Source organism: Bos mutus, chromosome 6 (genome assembly GCF_027580195.1).
Source record: "Bos mutus isolate GX-2022 chromosome 6, NWIPB_WYAK_1.1, whole genome shotgun sequence".
In the NCBI taxonomy this organism is placed as follows: Eukaryota; Metazoa; Chordata; class Mammalia; order Artiodactyla; family Bovidae; genus Bos; species Bos mutus.
This window is the reverse complement of record NC_091622.1, coordinates 115791948-115812155: the sequence shown is the minus strand read 5'-3', so window position 1 is coordinate 115812155 and position 20208 is coordinate 115791948. Positions and strand designations below refer to the sequence as shown.

Sequence of the window (20208 nt, the reverse complement as noted above, 5' to 3'; positions counted from 1 at the left end):
GAGTCCCAGGAAGCAAGTGCCCCCCTGCCAGGAGAGCAGGGCCAGGTGGGGAGGGGCAGAGAGTGGCCTCCTGCCTGGCAGGGCTCAGTGAGCTGCAGGGACTGTGGCCATCCTCTGCTGGGGAAGCAGGCTGTCCAGGGGCCAGCCAGGAGGGAGACCCTCATGGTCCCCGGTCCTTGGCCCCTCCTGAGAGATGACAGAGGAGGGTGCGCTCCTCCCGTAAGAACCGTGATGCTTGAAACACTTGGGGGACCCTACCCGCCTGTGATCTGGGACGCACGCCCAAGCCCCCACCTCCCCAAGTGGAGAGGTGCGGACTGGCGGGCTAAGCAGGCTCTGGAACTCTTGAATAGAAGTCGTCAGGCTGGTGAAGCCGTGCTTGCTGAGCCATAGGAATTCCCAGCTGGCGGCCTGGACCGTCCGTCAGTCTGGACCCTGCAGCGGGGAGGTCGCCACCCGCCAGCTCTGGGGCAGCCCCCGGCAGGCCCTCCATCCCCCCCATTCCCCTGGAGGGGGCCCGTGAGCCCAGCCCTCCTCAGCAGCTCTGCCCGTCCCCAGCTCGGCTCCCCGCCGGCCCCCTCCGCTGTCCCCGCCCCTCACCTGGCAGGAACGGAACTGGCTGACAAGCAGCGTGCAGCGCTGGGGGTCCTTCCGCCCGTCCAGGCTGTCCAGCTCGGCGGCCACCTGGCTCAGCTCCTCGTCCGCATGGTAGAACTGTGCCAGCAGCTGCGGGTCTGACCGCTGTGGGGAGAGCGGAGTGAGCGGACACCCCGGGTGTGGCCCCCTCACCCTGACGGGCCCCTGAATCCCTGTGTGCGTGTATGTGGGGGGTGGGGTGACCACAGACAAGGGGCTGGGGAGTGCTGGGGGCTAAGGACAGTGGACTCAGTCTTAGGAAGGAGCTTTACTCCGGAGACTAAGCCGAGGCCATAAAGGCAGCGGCTGAACAGAGGGCAGGCTCCACTGCCCAGCCCTGGCAACCCCCCAGCACCCCCAGCCCGCAGCCCTCCGTGATCGCAGAGACGGGAGCGAAGGCCGGACAGCAGGTCAGCCCCTGCTCCCTCCTCCTTCCGCCTGGGAGTCAGCCTGCCCGTGACTACGCCCTGCAGTCTGCTGAACACAGGGTAACTTGCTTTTGTGATTTCTCAGCTCGCTGCTTGGCTGATGGAGCCTGAGTTTCGCCCCTCCCCCAGTGTGACCCGTTCCCGGGTGGATCTTCCTTCGAGCAGGGGTCTTGGTTATCAGGACCAGGGAGAGGCCCCCCTCATGGACTTTTCACAGGAGATCGGGGATTCACCCCCTGACCCCCTACCCAGCAAAGGCACCTGAGCACCCACTGCTGAAAATGGAGAACGGGGGACACGCCCTGACCAGGGCAGCCCAGACCCCACCCTGCGGGCCCCCGGTGTCCATGACTCCCTGGTCCCCTCCATGGGCTCGGCTGACTCCCCCAGGATGCCCACCAGTGACCCCTCTGTGATGAGAGGGGAACCGGGGTGGGGTCAGTGGTTGGCAGTGCATTTCTGCCCCCTCCCTGTTGTGCTGACCAGAGGAGAGGGGCTGGAAGGCGGGCAGCTGCCCGGATGGTGCCCTCACACACGCTCCCCACCACCCTGGTCTCAAGCCCCCCCAGGCCCACATCCATCCATTATGCCCCATCTGGACCCACTTCCTACCCTGGGGCCTCCTCCTGGTTTCAGAAGCTGGGGGCAGGGAGGGACACCCTTGCCCTCTGACCCCCAGCCAGGGTTTAACCTGGCACCTTCAGGGTGTGGCAGACACCCACATAAGGGAGAAGACAGGAGGGAGCTGGGGAAGGCGGCCCGCCCAGGGAAAGGCAGGGAAGAAACCGGGGACCCCAACCAGCAACCCCCAGACTTGGGTGGGCCAAACACCTCCGTGACCATGAGCAACAAACATCCTCCAAACCCGGCCTCCCCTCTCCCTGGGGACACAGCCTGGGCAGAGCAAAACCTGTCGCCTGGGAGTGGAAGCACTCAGACGAGCCCTCTGGGCTCACTGCGCTTTGCTTCCAGGACAGCAGAGACCTTAAGACCAGAGCTACGAGTGTGTTGACCGTCACCAAAAATAGAGAGATGTGTACAACACACACACACACGTGCACACATGCGCGCATTGAAGAAATTAGAGAAGTCAGAAAAAACATTTTTTTTAAGCTAGCAATTATCTTTATTTTGTTGAAACACAGAAGGCCTGTGTGATTTTAAAATTTTAGTTATATTCCGAGATAGCTCTCCAGCCCCCTCAGAAGGGATGATTTCCAGCAAAGAATCAAAATTCCCCTCTGTGGACGTCCCTGGAGGCCCAGTGGTTAGGACTCCGTGCTTCCAGCGCAGGGCCAGGGGTTTGACCCCTGGTCAGGGAACAGATCCCGCAGGCCACAACACGCAGCCAGAACTGAAAAGATGGAAAGAGCTCCCGGGGGGTTCGGGCTGCCGAGGTGCGGCGGGAGAATCTTGCCGATGCTACCGGGAGACCCAGACGCTGTGAAGACAAACTTCCAGGCAGGGGTCCAGGAAATGAACGAACACAACTTCAATGATTCAATTCGTGCTGATCAACAGGATCCAAAAGAAAATTTTGGTGCCACATTTCCATTTCTAAGTATGCAGAGAACAAAGCGAACACAGCAATCTCTAGCCTGGCTCATCACTCAGACCTAAATCGGTCCGGCAGGGTCACCCTCAGGCCAGCTTGGGGGCGGGACTGCGGACTGCAGGGACGCAGAGGAGGACAGACGTGCTGCTCTGTCCGACCTGGGTCAGCTGGCCTCATTCAACAACGTTTAACATTAAAGTTTAAATGAGACTTTCAAATGTCCCTGAGTAAAATGTCCACGGCAGAGAGAATCAATGGATACGAACAGGAAGAAGTACTCACCCTACCTTGAAATTAAAACCATGAGAGGATAAAATAGAGCCCAGTAAAGATGTCTTTTTGGCACACGATGTCAATATTTTCTCAAAATAAATTCATAGCAGTGACAGCTTTCACTGTTACAAGACAAAAATAAAATTCACGAAGATAGCACTTAGGCAGTTAGATGAGTGGTGAATCAGCAGCCTCCGAGAAGGCAAGAGAAAACACAAAACCACAGCAGTGACTGAGTAAGTCCGAAGCGCCAAAGTTGACAATTCAGAACCGATTCTGTGAAGCTGATCCAATTATCCATCATTCAAACAGCTGTCCTGTGATGCAGACTGGGGATGCGCGATGCGGACGTGGATGCCTGGGTGTGTGTGAGCTGAGGCCCTGCCCTCAAGTGCCCATCTGAGCCAGGCATGCGACGATGCTGGAGGGACTCAAGCTTCGTGAGGCTGGCCAGCTGGGCTGGGGCAGAACGTGGCCTGAACCAGAGCGTCCCCAGCCCCGGGCAGAGCACCGGTTTTGTCCCAGTAGGTTATCACCAGACCCTCCATGAGGTGGCCTGATACTGACCCAGATGAAGAAAACTAACGGCCAAGGTCACATCAGTGGACCCGGCAGAGCCGGCGGTCAGCCCAGGTCTCACTCTAAGGACACTCGGGGGTCCGCGTGGGAAAGAGGGACCAGGACCGGATCCATGACTCTTGCTTCCCAAGTAGGAAGCAAACGCTGCAGCAGGAAAACCTTAGAAGGATGCCTGGTCACCACAGCATGGTCTCAGCCAAGCTCCAGGAAGGGGGGAGAGGAGGCAGATGGCAGGACAGGTGGGCAGGACAGGTGGGCAGGACGGCAGCGTGGCCAGGTCGGAAAGGACCAGCCCCCTTGCGCCCCCAGCGCAAGCCTGGAGATGGAGAGCAGCCAGCCCCCACCCCACCTGACCCCCAGCAGCTGCCCCAGGACAGGAGCTGGGCTCCGAACCCTCGTTCCCAAGGCCACACCCATGGGACCCCCACCACCCTCATGCTGGGCAGAGGAGAGCCTTCCAGATCTCGGTGGCTCCCCAGGCGGGCAGGCAGCTCAGGGGTGAGGGCTGGTGGGGCCAGCCCAGGCCTGGGCCTCTCCTGGACAAGCCCCCCAGCAAAGCCTTATACCCTGCTCTGCCAAGCCCGAACACAAGAGTGTAGCCGAGAAAGCAGAGAAGAGCCTTGGGCTGCTCCCTGAGCGGGGCCTCCCACAGCCCGCTGGCCCTCGGGCCCTGGGCTCAGGGGAAGCTGCCCAGGCCACACCAGACTGTCAGGGAAACCCACTGACCACGGGCCACCAGGACTGGAAACCCTTCACTGCCTCCAAACAAACACCGAGCCAGGCCCTCCGCGAGTCTCCACCATCCTTCCGTCCCTGGGGCCTGGGGGTGCCGGGCAGCCGTGATCCCGCTGCGCAAGGCTGGCCTGGTCCACAGCAGCGCGTCAGGGCCCCAGCACTGACCTGGCCGCGTCACCCATCAGGAGCCCCAGACGGGCGCACACTGCTGTCGTTCCCGGGGGGCAGCCTTGCCTCTGCTGGCTACCCTGCACCCACTCACACCCAACTGCCTGCCTTCCCATCCAGGCTCCTCCACCAGGGCCTCATGGCTGGCCCTCCGGCCCCTGCTCACTCTCTGGACCTGCACCTAGGGTCAGGTCACTGCCACTACAGCCCGGCCTGCCATGGTCCACGGGGTCACAGAGTGGGGCACGACCGAGCGCCTGAACAAGAGAACCTTCCTACGCAGAGCCGACCGTCGGCGGCCCTGCGGCAAGGCCAGGCCTCTGCGGCCCCTAGACGGTCTGCTGAGTGCGTGCTCTGAAAGCTTTTGATTCCTGGACCAGCTTAGACACCCAGTGAGTCGCTTCCCCGCCCCTCCTGTCTCTCCAGGCAGTGTTACCCCCGGCCAAAAGCCACAGCCAGCTCGGAGGGGCAGTGGCCCTGCCGTGGGTCACTCTGGAGGGCAGCCCGCCTCAGGAAACCCCCGCGGAGGGTCTCTGCCCATGTGGCACAGCGAGGGCCCTGGGATAACGCCAACCCTCACCACGGGAGGACCGGCTCCAGAGAAGCAGGCCCCTGCCCTGGAGGAAGCTGGTATGGTCCCACCAGGGTGAGGTGGCCACGTCGGGCTGGACACCATCCTTCCAGGGGACACCTGGGCTCGGGGCATCCCAGGCGCCCACCTGGCCTTGGCTGCGGCATGTGCGGACACAAGGCCTGGAGACGGCTGAGCATCTCGAGGACGGTTTTCGGAAGGAGAATGTGTTCTCAGATAAAACTCCCAGTCGGGTGTTGTATATACATACAGTGCGCTGGTTGCAGGAAATTTAACCGCAGCCGCTGCAGTGGGTCATAAGGAAGCTCTTCCGAAACCACAGAGGAAAGGAGCCCAGGGTGGCAACCGCCTGGGGGCGGAGGCGGGGTTGCCGCGGCACCAGTGGGAACAAAGGCATCTGACGGCTGGAGGGCTCGTCTTCGAATTTCAATAGGTTTCAGGTTCTTCAAAAAGCATTTTATTTTTAAGACTTATTACCTAGTGAACTTGTTAGCATGCCAATCAATTCTGCTCCTTCTCTTCTGACAGCCAGGGGACACTGTCCCAGAGGTCTCGGGCCTTCAGGGTGACACGGGGCCACGCTCTGTTGCCGGGAAAAGCCCTACCTGGTTGACAGCAACCTGGGAAACAGCCACGGAGAGGCTGCGGTCTTCTCAGCTTCTAGGACGGATGGAAATCCACTCGTGGGAAATGGGAATTTAAACTGCTTATTACGAATTATTTCTCTCCTTCAAAAAGGACTTGAGATGACTTAATTATAACGCATGTGAATTGAACCTATTTGTTTAATCAGAGGAGCAATCAGAAGTCCGGAACAGGGATCCCGGATTCTGGGCCATGGGGATTACTGCAGCTGGTTAGCCTGATCTCGGGATTGCCGGGCCAGGCTGGAGCCCTCCCCGGGCACGTCCCCCCATCCTGGGCACGTCCCCCCACTGGGCTGGGGTGAAGTGGACTGGGAGAGGCCCTTCCTGCCTGGGTCCGAGGAACACGCTGGTTGGGGAGGAACGTGGAATCCCCAGGGAGGGCCCCATGGGAGCACCTAAGAGATAGGACGTCAGTGGGATCCAGCGCTGAGGGGGCCCTGGTGAACCAGGGGGAGCGCACCGCTCCGGACCACCCCCTGCAGGACACAGGACCTGGGAACCCAGGCTGGCTGCTGTGTCCCGGCACAGACCCCCTGACCGCGCCTCACCCGGGCCGCTCTGGTGACGCTGCTCCGGGAGGGTCTGTGGCCAGGCAGCTCCAGCAGGGTGGGGGACGAGCCCCGCCACCCCTTCTCCAGAGAGGATGATCTGGGCTTCTGGAAACAGTTTTATTGAGACATGACTCACCTCCCATAACACCCACCTGATTGCAGTATGCAATGCCGGGGTTTAGTATGTTCACAGAGCATCCACAATCATCAGGAGCTAAAGTCAGACTCTTTTCATCACCCCAGAGAAACCTCACCCCCACTCCCAGCAGCCCTCCTGACCCACCATGCCTGTGGAGGTGCCTGTTCTGGGCATTTAGCTAAAGGCACTCGTGCAAGCTGTGCTCTTCCATGTCTGGCTTCTTTCACTTAGCACGTGTGCAAGCTGACTCTGTGTAGCAGCATGTGTCAGCACTTCATTCCTTTTTAAGGCCGAATCGTATTCCACCACGCGGATGGACCACGTTTTGTTAATCCATCCATCAGGTGGTGGACGTCTGGGTTGTTTCTACCTTGGCCATCATGAATAATGCTGATACAAACAGGTTTTTATGTGGATATGTTTTCAGCTCTTTGGGAATAAACCAAAGTGGAATTCCATACAGTGCCAGTCATACAGTGACTATGTTAGACTTTTTGAAAATCTGATTATTTTCCAAACTGGCTGCACCATTTAACAAAGATGTAAGAGCAGAGTTGCCATATGAAGTTAACTACAGAGGCCCATTGCGTTGCGACACACTAAGAAGGAACTACCAGAAAGAAACTAAGAAAGCAATCCCATTTACAATCGCATGAAAAGAATAAAATACCTAGGCATAAATTTAACCAAGGAGGTAAAAGATCTGTACTCAGAAATCTATAAGACACTAGTGAAAGAAACTGAAGATAACACAAACAGATGGAAAGGTATCCCATGTTCATAGATGGAAAGAATTAATATTGTAAAAATGGCCATACTACCCGAGGCAATCTACAGATTCAATATAATCCCTGTCAAAATATCAACCGTATTTTTCACAGAACTACAACAAATGAGTCTAAAATTTGCATAGAAACACAAAGACCCCTGAATAGCAAAACCATCTTGAGAAAAGAGGAAAAAAATTAGAGGTGTCATGCATCCTAATTCCAAACTATACTCCAAAGTTATGCTAATCAAAACAGCATTGTCCTGGCCCAAAAACAGGCACACAGGTCAATGGAACATACTAGAGAACCCAGAAAGGAACCCACACTTATATGGGCAATTAATCTATGATAAGGGCGGCAAGACAGCCTCTTCAGTAAATGGTGCTGGGAGAACTCAATAGCCGCATGCCAAAGAACCGCCCCGCGCTCTCATACCACCTACAGAGACAGAGTCCAAAGTGGACTAAAGACTTAAATGTAAGACCTGAACCCGTGAGACTTCTAAAAGAAAACATTGGCAGGATGCTCTCTGACATTGGTCTTAGTAATACATATATATGTATATATTTTGATTTGTCTCCTCAGGCAAGGGAAAGAAAAATCAATATAAACAGATGAGACAGCATCAAACTAAAATGCCTCTGTACAAGGAAGAAAATTATCGACAAAATGAAAGGCCACTTACTGAATCAGGGAAGATATTCGCAAGTGATAATCTGGTAAGGAGAGAGTATCCAAAATATACCAAGGACTCATACAACTCAACACCAAAAAACAACTGAAAAATGGACAGAGGATCTGAACAGACATTTTTCCAAAAAGGAAATGCAGGCGGCCAACAGGCACATGAAAAGATGCTCAACATCATGAACTATGAGGGAAACGCAGACCATGTCAGTGAGACACCACCTCACACCTGTCAGAATGGCCATCGTCACAAAGAGTACACATGACAAGCGTTAGCAAGGGCGTGGACAAAAGGGGACCCTCGTGCGTGTTCATGGAAGCGTAAATCGGTGCAGACGTGATGGAGAACAGTATGGAGGTTCCTCAGAACGTGCAGCTGCCACCTGATGCAGTGATCCCACCGCTGGGAATTTATCTGAAGAACATGGAAACACTGGAGAGATATCTGCGCCTCCCTGTTCATCACAGCACTATTTACAACAGCCAGAATATGCAGCCAACCTAAGCGCCCATCCCAGACGAGTGATGAAGATGTTGCGGTATGCACAACGGAACAGCACTCGGCCATCGGAAGAATGGAATCCTGCTGTCTGTGGCAACGTGGATGGGCCTAGAGGGTATTACTGGAGAAGGCGATGGCACCCCACACCAGTGCTCTGGCCTGGAAAATCCCACGGACGGAGGAGCCTGGTGTGCTGCCGTCTATGGGGTCGCAGAGAGTCGGACACGACTGAAGCGACTCAGCAGCGGCAGCAGCAACAGAGGGTATTACGCTTCGTGAGGTTAAGTCAGACGGAGAAGAGACAAATACTGCATGATTTCATTAAATGTGGAATCTAAAAAAAAAGCGAGTGAACCAACATAACAAAACAGAAACAGAGTCATAGATACAGAAAACAGGGGGTCTCCAGAGGGAAGAGCCGTGAGAAGAGGAGAGAAGAAGCAGGGTGCTCGGAGGACAAGTTTCAGCAGAAGATTAACCAGCGTGGGGAACAGCGACTGTGTCATATCTTTATAGGGGGACACATCCGCCCACGTCTACCCACCTCGCCCCACCTCGCCCCGCCCCAGCAACGAGACTCACCCTGGTGATCCTTTTGAAATGTCGAATCACCATGTTGTGTAATGGGAACTGAAATAGTGTTGTAGATCAATGGTACTTCAGAAACAGAGGGGGACTGCCCTAGTGATCCAGGGCTGGAACTCTGTGCTCCCAATGCAGGGGGCTCAGGTCTGATCCCCGGTCAGGGAACTAGAACCCACCTGCCACAGTGAAGAGTTCACATGCCGCCACTAAAGACCCGTCATGGCCAAATAAATGCATTAAAAAAAAAAAAGACTTCCAGTGTATATGCTTTAAAACAACAACACTCATGGGAAAAGAGATAAGACTTGTGTTATCAGAGAGAGGGATGGCAGAGGGGGGGCTGGATGAAGGTGGTCACAGGATACAAGCTTCTCATCAAAAGAAAAAGAAGCACTGAGGCTGTGATGTACAACACGATAAATAAACACGTGTTCAGTCTCCCAGTCGTGTCCGACTCTCTGCGACCCCATGGACTGCAGCACGCCAGGCTTCCCTGTCCCTCACCATCTCCCGGAATTTGCTCAAACTCATGTCCATTGAGTCGGTGATGCCATCCAACCATCTCATCCTCTGTTGGCCCCTTCTCTTCCTGTCCTCAATCCTTCCAAGAATCAGGGGCTTTTCTAGTGAGTTGACTCTTTGCATCAGGTGGCCAAAGTATTGGAGCTTCAGCATCAGTCCTTCCAATGAATATTCAGGGTTGATTTCCTTTAGGATGGACTGGATTGATTTCCTTGCCGTCCAAGGGACTCTCAAGAGTCTTCTCCAACACCACAGTTGGAAAGCATCAATTCTTTGGCGCTCAGTCTTCTTTATGGTCGAACTCTCACATCCGTACATGACTACTGGAAAAACCACAGCTTAGGGGCCTTTGTCATCAAAGTGACGTCTCTGCTTTTTAATAAGCTGTCTAGGTTGGTCATAGCTTTTCTTCCAGGGAGCAAGCATCTTTTAATTTTGTGGCTGCAGTCACCATCTGCAGTGATCTTGGCGCACAAGAAAATTAAGTCTGTCACTGTTTCCACTTTTCCCATCTATTTGCCATGAAGTGATGGGACCAGATGCCGTGATCTTAGATTTTGGCCAGCTTTTTCACTCTCCTCTTTCACTTTCATCAAGAGGCTCTTTAGCTCCTGAGAGTAACTGGATGTTCACTGAACTGCCTGTGATAACCACTTCGTGATGTATGGGAATCACATCCTCGTGCCGTACCCCTAAAAGTGACACATGTCAATCACACCTCGTGATACAGAGCTTCACGTCCATCATGTCAATAAAACTGATCACGGAGCAGCGGTGCGGGGGGTCCGATTTCTCCACTAGCTGTCCCGGGGGGTGTGAAGTGCTGTCTCACTTGGACTTGCGTCTCCCTCGTGACCGACGCCGTGGAGCACCCTCCGTCTGCTGCTGTCTGTCTGTGAGTCTTCTTTACTCCCGTCATCTGCCCGCACGTGAGTGGAGGTGCTGAGGGGCTCTCGAGACTGACCACATCTGCTCTCTCACAGTCACATAGACAAACGCACAGTCTACCCGGAGCCTGCCTCTGGGGGAACAAGGGTCCGCTCTGCGGCAGCCACGTGACCCCACCAAAGCTGTGGGCGGGTGTGGATGGGCAGCGCGGCAGTTCCATCAGGATTAGGATCCAACTTGCTCTACAGAGGGGCTTCCTGGTGGTTTAGATGGTAAAGAATCTGCCTGCAGTGCAGGAGATGTGGGTTTGATCCCTGGATTGGGCAGACCCCCTGGAGAAGGAAATGGTACCCACTCCAGTACTCTGGACTGGAGAATTCCATGGACAGAGGAACCAGGGGCAGGGCGTGGCTACAGTTCATGGGGTCACAAAGAGTCGAACATGACTGAGTAGGCTAGCAATAAAAATCTGCCTGCAATGCAGGAGACCCAAGTTGATCCCTGGGTTGGGAAGACGTCCTGGAGAAGGGAGTGGCTGCCCACTCTGGTATTGTTGCCTGGAGAATTCCATGGACAGAGGAGCCCGGTGGGTGTAGTTCACGGGGTCGCAAAGAGACAGGCACAACTGAGTGACTACCACTTTGAGAAGAGGGGCCTCAGCAGATGGAGAGTAGGGCAGGGCCTTGGAATGAGGCCGTCCGGGATGACCGAAGGGCCCCACCTGCTATGACAAGTGTCCTTACGAGGGGAGGGGACACACAGACCGAGGAGAGGCCACGGGGGAGAGAGGCAGAGATGGCAGTGAGGCGTCTGCAGGCCCTGGGGCACCTGGAGCCCCCAGAACCGGGGGAAGAGAAGGACTCCCTCTCACAGCCTGCAGGAGGGACCAGCCCTCCCGACACCTCACTTCCAGACTCGGGCCTCCCGAACCACGAAAGGCTGCATTCCTCCGATTCCCAGCCACCTACTTTGTGGGCACAGCAGCCATGGGACGGGAAAGCAGCGTCCCCACACCCACCCTGACCACCCAGACGCATCTTGGCACAGGCAGGGAAGAGGGGGTCCCTGCCCGAGGGCCCTGTGAGCCCTGCTTCTCTCTGCAGTCTCTGTCCACTCAGAACTCCCCAAGCGCCGCTCGCCCAGGCCCTGCTGGATGCGCCGAGGCGTCCTGGGTCCCACAGAGCCAGCCGGGCCGCCAGGCCGCCAGGCTGCAGACAGGGTCACGTGTCCTGGGTCACGCTTGGGGTGGTGCGTTTCCCCATGTGCCCCATGCCTCAGAGAACAGACACCGCCCAGGACCTGGACCCTTCCCACAAGCCTTCCGTCTCTGCAGGGGATGCACCGCAGGACGGAGGCGGCCTGGGCCCAGGGCTGCGGCTGAGCCACAGGGAGGCAGGAGGGCCTGCTGAGCGCTCCCCCATGATCCCGCTGTCTGCTCAGGGTGGTGAGGTGTCCCTTGGCAGCTGTCCCTGCTCGCTCCCGGCCTGTGGCTCTGAGGGCCTCCCTCTGACGGCCTGCGCCCCTGCAGGACCGGAGTCTGTCCCTCCGACCTTCCTGGGTGGCACAGAGAGCTCCAGGTGCTTCCATGGGGGAGGACATGGGGCCCGCTCTCCACCAAAGCGGGCACAGGGGTCTTGCTGAGGACACGGGAAAGCCTTCGTGACACAGATTCTGAGTCTGGCTCTTCTTGGTCAGACCTCTGAGGTTTTGGAACCCACTTCTTACAGGGAAGCAGGGTAGGGGGGCGACTTGGAGCTGGAGATGGGGGAGTTTTGATCTAGGGTGCTGGGGTGGATGGGCAGAGGGAGGCCAGCTCGGGCCTCCGGGCTGCTCGAGGACTCCTGGCGCCCACACCCAGCTCCCCCGGCAGTCTCCCTCTGTGTTGTGCTTGCTGCTCGGTTTAGCAAATAATGCAAATAAAACTTAGAGGCAATTGACTCACAGGTTGCTCGTCACTAGAGGCACGGATCACAGACAACAAGCTGTCCCCATGCTTTAAAAATAGCCATCCTGACAGAACACCTGTTCTCACCAACGTGCTGTTTCACCAGAGGGTAAAAGTGATCTGCAGTGGAGTCCAGCAAGGGCCTCTGTTTGGCTTTTATGCATTTTTACAGGATGTTCTGACATATGGCAGAAGAGAAGCAACTGGGAGTCTGCTCAGAAAAACCCAAAAAACAAGGATGGGGTCGGTGGGGAAACAGTTCAGATGCAGCTTCTCAAGTCAGGGTAAAACCACACACACTCCCACACACAGACACACACAGACACACACTGCCCCCACACAGACACACATACAGACACACTGCACCCCACAGAGACACACATACACACACACACACTGCCCCCACACACACACATACACACATATAAACACACACGTATACACACACATACACACATTGCCTCCTACACACACAGACACATTGCACTCCCCACATACACATCCACACAGACACACACACACACACACACACACACAAAGACACACACATAACACACACCCGCACACACACACACACCTGCACACATACACATAAACACTGCCCCACACACACACAATAGACTCCCTTCGGCAACAGTGGACAATTAGAGCTCTTCACATGAACCCCCAACAGTGGCAAAACCTGAGCAGCCCTGGGCCCCTGCTCTGCACCCTCCCGTGTGCCCACCCCACCTCCCCGAGGGGACCAGACTCGCCCAGCCCTGGCACGGCAGACCCTAAGTGCTAGGCCATCTGAAAGGCAGGCAGGGCAGAGCCTCTGGGACAAGACATCAGCCCACGTCCACCTGAGGGCTCGGGTGAGGAGGCGCAAAGTCGGGGCGGGACCGCCATCCAGAGCAGGACCGGGAGGAGCCCCTTTGTCCTTGGATGCCTGCAGAGCGCCTCCCCCAGGACACAGACTCAGTGTCACAAGGCGGCCTCTCTTCTTCCCCTGACCTGGTTACATCCTCCCTGTAAATGCTGCACTTGGGGGCCCTGTGTTCAGCACCCAGGCAGGGCCCACCCACGCGGATGTGTCGGTAGAGAGAGGGATGGGATGGTCTGGGCTGTTACAATGCCTGGGGATGCCCCAGAACGGAGAGTCCAGAAATACACCCACACAGACACGGCCGATTGATTTTTGACAAGAGCACCAAAGAAACGCGGTGGAGAAAGAAGCATCTTGTCACAAGTTGTGCTGGAGCAACTGGACAGCCACGTGCAGAGCAACAGTCCTCAGACCTTACTCATCACACGCAGAACCATCGGCAACGGTCCTCAGACCTTACTCATCACATGCAGAACCATCGCCCCAAAGAGGAAATCTGTGACCGTGGGCTTGGCGACGCTTTATTAAATAGTTCACAGCGTGGACTGTAAAACAAACAAATACCCTGGTTTCACCAACATTCTAAAGTTTACGCCTCAAAAGATCCTGTTAAGAAAATGAAAAGTCAAGCCACGGACTTGGAGACAATATTTGTCAAACACATATATTTTGGAGGAAACATAGAAAGAACTCTCACACTGCAGTCTGAAGACAGCTGGACTTTAAAATGAGCAAAAGATTTGGACACTTAACTAAAGAAGACCTACCAGAAAAGACACTCAACACGTGGTCATAGGGAAAGAACAAATTCAGGCCGCAGTAACCTACCACCTCACACCTGCCAGGATGGTTGAAGTTCAGAAAGTCACCATCCAAGTGCTGGCGGTGGTGCAGAGCAACTAGAACCTCACGCGGCCGGTGGGGGTGCAAAGTGGTCCAACCTTTGGAAGACAGAGTGGCAGGTTGTCAGAGTTAAGTATTTGCTGACCAGACGAACCAGCCATTCTACGCCCAGCTGTCCTAAGAGACGTGAAAGCTCCCGTCCACACAGAGACTTGTGCACATACGCTCAGGACGGCTTCATCTGTAACAGCCAGAGGTGGAAGCAACCCACACGTGCACTGCCTGAGACAGACAGACAACCGGCCGTCCATCCACACGGTGAACACGCCCGTGAGTGACCGACACACTACGCAGGGGTGAGTCTTACGGTGTCGAGGCTGACTTGAAGCCAGCCCCAAACAGATCAGAGTATACACAATCCCATTTATACACAATCCTGGAAAATGCAAGCCTGGCAAGCTGCGGTCCATGGGGTCGCGAAGAGTCAGACACGACTGAGCGAATGAACAGCATGCCTGAGGACAGGATTAGGCCGGTGGGCGCCTGACCAGACAGAGGGCACAGGGGGCAGAGGACAGTCGGTAGGGCAGACAGAGGGCACGGGGGGCAGAGGGCAGTCGGTAGGGCAGACAGAGGGCACAGTGGGGCAGAGGGCAGTCGGTATGGCAGACAGAGGGCACAGGGGGCATAGGGCAGTCGGTAGGGAGCTGGGGGCCCAGCCCAGGGGTCAGCGAGAATGCTCAGGGCAGAGTTGGCGAGAACCTGAGAGGCTCAGGGAGGGGACAGGACACTGCGGTTAAAGGCCATGCCACTCATCATGCCCGTGCTCGCTCCACCCTTTGAAGGTCCTCAAAAACCTACAAGTAGGACTACCATAGGGTCCAGCAATTCCGCTTCTGGGTATATATCCAAAGACATGAAAACACTAATAAGAAAAAATACACGTACCCCAGTGTTCACTGCAGCAGTATTTACAACAGCCAAGATGGCAGTAACTTAAGTGTCCATCGACAGATGAACGGATAAAGAAGATGTGGTCTGGACATACAATGGAATATTACCCAGCCACAAAAAAGAATGAAATCTTGCCATTTGTGACAACACAGATGGACCCGGAGGGTTACGCTAAGGGGACTAAGTCAGACAAAGACAAAATACTTATCACTTACATGGGCAGCACTATGTACGATAAATGCCACTTACATACGGAGTCTAAAAAGCTAAGAACAAAGTAGGTATCACAACAAAACAAGGAGCGGCTCACGGACACGGAGAACAGCCTAGCGTTACCAGCGGGGAGGCGGAGGGGGATCACGGGTGGGGTTGAGGTGCGAGCGGTTACGCATGAAGCAAGCCATGAGGGTGCACTGCGCAGAGAACACAGCAACGTCTGCGATGACTGTAAACGGAGCGTGACCTTTAAAGCTCCTGAGTCCCTGTGCCGTGCGCCTGCACTTACACGACACCAGACATCAAGCAGGCTCCAGCCAAAAAGAGGAAGCGCGGGCAGAGGAAGGCCCAGGGCCCGGGGACCTCCTCTCTCACCCTCCTGGCCGCCGCACCCCAAGCCAGCCCGAGGGGCGGTGTCTTCGGCGTGCTGCCCCCCGAGCGCCCCTGGCCACCCTCAGCCACCCTCCTGCTATCACTCAGCGGACACCACTGCCCCCCGCCCCCACGTGCAGCCCAGCCCGCTCCCCTCTCCTGGCTGTCCCACACACTCCACCTTGCACGCCCTCACGGCCCAGACCCCAGGGCTGTGCCCGCAGGCCACAGGCCTCCCTGGGTCCCTGAGGGCAAGACGTGGGAAGGAAGAGTGGACGGGTGCCCCGGGAGGCAGGCGTGAGCAGGCTGGCCTGGCACTGCCCGGTGACTGAATCTGAGTAGATCTCAGGAAGGCCAGCGTGGCCTCTGGCTGACATTGCACCCCGCCCCCCGCCCCACAAAGGCAGGAGCAGACACTCGGGGCTGCACTGGCTCTGGTGACTGCGTGAGGGATGTGTGCTGGGCAGCGGAGCCCATGTCCATCTGGGTCAAGGAGGCTGCACACCCCGAAACCCACCCTCCTGGATCTTCCTCCCCGAGGCTGGCCAGCCTGGCTGCCCAGGCCCAGCACCTACCCAGCGTCCAAGGCCCCCAAGCCTCTCAGAGCGCCCCCGGCAGCCCAGGCCCCTGCAGCAGAGGCAGGTCAGAGCCACACCAGGGCAACGGAAGACCCTCACTTGGGGCCAACCCTTGGGGCTCCCCCACTCAGTGCCTTCCCCAGACAAGCCCCCCAACAGAGACCAGAGGCCCTGGATGGGTGGCTGATGGGCGGCATCTCCAATTACCAAAAGGTGAACTAGAAAATTCCAGCAACTCAGGCTCCAACCTCCTAAGGAATGACATGCCTTCACAGAGTGTGCGTGCGTGCTCAGTCACTTCAGTCATGTCTGACTCTGTGACCCCGTGGACTGCAGCCCACCAGGCTCCTCTGCCCATGGGATTCTCCAGGCAAGAACACTGGAGTGGGTTGCCATTTCCTTCTCCAGGGGATCTTCCCGACCCAGGGATTGAACCTAGGTCTCCTGCATTGCAAATGCAAGCAGATTCTTCACCGCTTGGCCACCAGGGAAGCCCTTGATAGAGTGTATTAAACACAAAACAATTTTAAATATTATTTTTGATTGTAAAAAGTACAGATGTTTTGAAAAATATAAAGAAGAAAACAAATATCTCCCAGACTGAACACAATTCTTAATCACCCCAGACCCCAAGAAGAACTTCTCAAACCCATACAATGGTAAATGCAAAACGCATATATTAACAGCTTGGCAGAAATTCACGTTCCTCAGAGAACCCCTCAAAAACACGGATGTATTCGATTCATCCAAAAAAATGGCAGCGACTCTAACAAGGTTGTGACAGGCCAGCCTGCCCACAGCCATCCAGACCACCTTTTGAGCTTGTTCAGTCGCTCAGTCATGGCTGACTCTGCGACCCCATGGACTGCAGCACGCCAGGCTTCCCTGTCCTCTACTATCTGCCGGAGCCTGACCCACCCCGGGCCATTGCACGTGCTCAGGAGCCCCACCTGCCCTCTGTGCTCCCCCAGGACTGACTCCAACATGGCCCCTGCACAGTGACCTCGAGGTCTGAAGAGGCCGGGCACGTGGCAGAGAGCTCCCGCGGCCCTCGTCACCCTGGCCCCTGCCCTTCCTCTGGCCTACCTCCCGGGACCAGGTGGACAGCGAGCTGCCTTTAGAGCCGCGGTCTCTAATTCCCCAGGAGCGCCATGGATGCTGATTACTCGACACACGGAACCAAGTCGGACGGCGGGGTCTATCTACCCCTGCCCCCCCCACCCTGGACCCCAGGAGGCAGGGAGCCAGAACCCAGGCAAGGGGCTCCGAGTGGAGGGCTCTCCCTCCAGGGGCAGGTCTGCGCTGGTGACCTGTGGGCTCCAGGATATCCTGGTGAGCTGCTGGGACGGGTCCACGGGGCAGACAGCCACCCCAGAGCCCACGGGCCCCACCTGCCCAGCTGGCTCGGCAAGCTCTGGATCATGTGGGGGCCACTACTGGGCCGTCCCACAAGGACAAGAGGCTGGATGAGGGCTGGTCACACGGGCAGAGGGCATCTTAGGGTGGCTGGACCCGGAGAAGCACAGCCCTGCTGCAGACATATCAGTCACCCATGAAAATGTCCATATTTGTGCAGAGAGCAAGCAGCTGTGCAGGGTCGGGGGGAAGGGTACATCCAGGGAGAGGGAGGACCCTCAAAAGTCAAAGAACAGCCACAAGGACCCCAGTTTCCTCACTACCGAAATAAGACGATCTCAGAGCCCCAGGTCCTTTCAGACCAGGGGGAGCCAGGGGCACGTGCCCCCATCCCAGCGCCTCGAACTCGGAGATCTCTCGAGAGAATCAGGAAAACCGAGTCTACAGCCACAGTCCGAAGCTACGGTTTAGGAGGGGACAGGGCGTGGTGACTGGCAGTGTAGCTGTCGACATTTAGCGACAAAATGAGCCTGCACGCAGCCCCTGACCCCGCTGCTCCGGTCAGAAGGTAGACAGACCGCTGCACAGGACACAGCTCCTCTGCCTCCGAAACTCACGTTTCCACCCCCACCCCACCCACCCGCCTCGTGGGCTGTCCTGTGGGGACGTGTTTCTGTGCTTCACAGTCTTTTATCGATCGCCCGTCAATATGTTCATATTTGACGTCAGTTGTTTGACGTGAGTTGGAGTGAAAACTTCTTACAGAATTCCCCGTGACTGCAAGGTGCTAAGTGTTAAAAGCTTCTTCCAGGTTAAATCATTGCTGCATTAAGTTTCAGCACACAGGTGAGCAAAGCAACAGAGACGTGGAACAAAAGCCTGGTGCCCGAGCGTTTCACAGTAAAGTTCTATGAGAAACACATTTCTGTTTTTAAATTTTTCATTGGTGGATAATTGCATTGCAAATTTGTGTTAGAAGGACTGATGCTGAAGCTGAAGCTCTGATACTTTGGCCACCTGATGCGAAGAGTCAACTCATTGGAAAAGACCCTGATGCTGGGAAAGATTGAGGGCAGGAGGAGAAGGGGGTGACATACGATGAGATGGCTGGATGGTATCACCGACTCGACGGACATGAGTTTGAGAAAGCTCCGGGAGATGGTGAAGGACAGGGAAGTCCAGGGTGCTACGCTCCATGGAATCGCAGGGAGTCGGACACGACTTCGGAACAACAGTCTGCGCTACATCAACATGACTCAGCGTGTCCCCTCCCTCCTGAACCTCCCTCCCACCCCAGTCCTCTAGGTCATCGCAGAGCACCGGGCTGCGCTCCGTGTGTCATAAAGCGAGCTCCTGCTGGCTGTCCATCTCACACCTGGAGACGTGTGTGCCGATGCCAGCCCAGCCTTTGCCTCCCCTGCTGTGTCCACAACTCCATTCTCTGTGTGTCTCCATGGTTTCCCTGCACACAGGCTCATCAGCACTGTCTTTCTAGATTCCATATATACGGAGACACACATTTCTTAACCGGACGGCCGCAGCTCGGGGTTTCCGGCCCATTCATGTTTATGCGGGGACGTTGCTCATTGCCACGTAGACTGGCTTCAGCGGTCAGGTGGTTTGGGTCTCATCCTCAGAGCTGAGTCAGCACAGGGGGGCAGGGAAGGAGAGGGACGTCTCTGAGCCGTGAAACACTGACTCAGGGGCTGAGAATCACTTTATGATCAAAATCCTCTTTGCTGCATGTCAGCGGCAGCTCAGTTAAGCCTCGTCCAGTTTTGCTGAGGGCTGCCCTGATAGCTCAGCTGGTGAAGAATCCACCTGCGATGCAGGAGACCCCGGATCAATTCCAGGGGTTGGGAAGATCCCCTGGAGAAGGGATAGGCTACCCACGCCAGTATTCTTGGGCTTCCCTGGTGGCTCAGCTGGTAATGAATCTGCCTGCAATGTGGGAAACCTGGGTTCAATCCCTGGGTTAGGAAGATCCCCTAGAGAAGGGAAAGGCTACCCACTCCAGTATTCTGGCCTGGAGAATTCCGTGGACTGAATAGTCCATGGGGTCACAAAGAGTCAGACACGACTGAGCAACTTTAGTTTTGCTGCAGCCAAAGACTTGGAGCGGAACTGGCTTGAAGGACATGGTGCCCGTGGTACAAATAGCCCGAACTCTGGCTGCCAGGGAAGCAGAACCCGAGGTCCCAGGGAGAACACAGTGCTGGTCACCCTCCCCTGGAGGTAAGTGATCATCCTGACACCCAGGAAGGGCCGGGACCTGCTGATGACAAGTCACCTTCATACGCACGAGCCTTCCGACCACACAGAGTCCAGGGAGAGGCTCTCGCCCAGCTCCGGGCCTCTGGGCCCCGAACATTCTATCTCTAAGGGACATGGACAGACCTCTCTGTGCATGTGGAGCACACACAGGCGTCGTCACGCTGTGGCCACGCGCATTGTGGCCGCTTGGCCTCCACAGCACCACCCCCCAGAAACCAGAAACCAGCACCTCCTCCGCACAGACGACAGGTCGCCCCTCACTGACCCTCTCGACACCTGAGTCCAGAACCTCGCACCAGAGACCAGCTGGGTCAGGCCCTCACTGCGTCGGAGGAGGAACCCCGGGCTGCAGGCTTCGCTCGGGCAGGGTGGCTCATTGATGGGCCCTTCTGCAGGTCCTCAGAGAGACCCTGAGGGGCCCAGGCTGCCCTGCTGGTGGAGGGAACTTTCTAGAAGGAAACCCTTTAATCAGGGAACAGGAAGCAAGCTTTGTAGAAAAGCACGTTTGTGAGCTCCTGGACCTTATAGATGGAGCGTGATCCAGA

The 20208-nt window shown here is 56.2% G+C and overlaps 1 protein-coding gene across 1 annotated transcript in view; it reads right to left on the bottom strand.

Moving 5' to 3' along the window:
- The window catches only part of ZFYVE28 (zinc finger FYVE-type containing 28), a 102558-nt gene that overhangs the window by 55764 nt on the left and 26586 nt on the right, over positions 1–20208 (bottom strand). The window contains exon 2 of the mRNA XM_070372833.1: positions 601–741. Within this exon, the coding sequence (XP_070228934.1) occupies positions 601–741 (141 nt within the window). The remainder of the gene's footprint in view (positions 1–600; positions 742–20208) is intronic.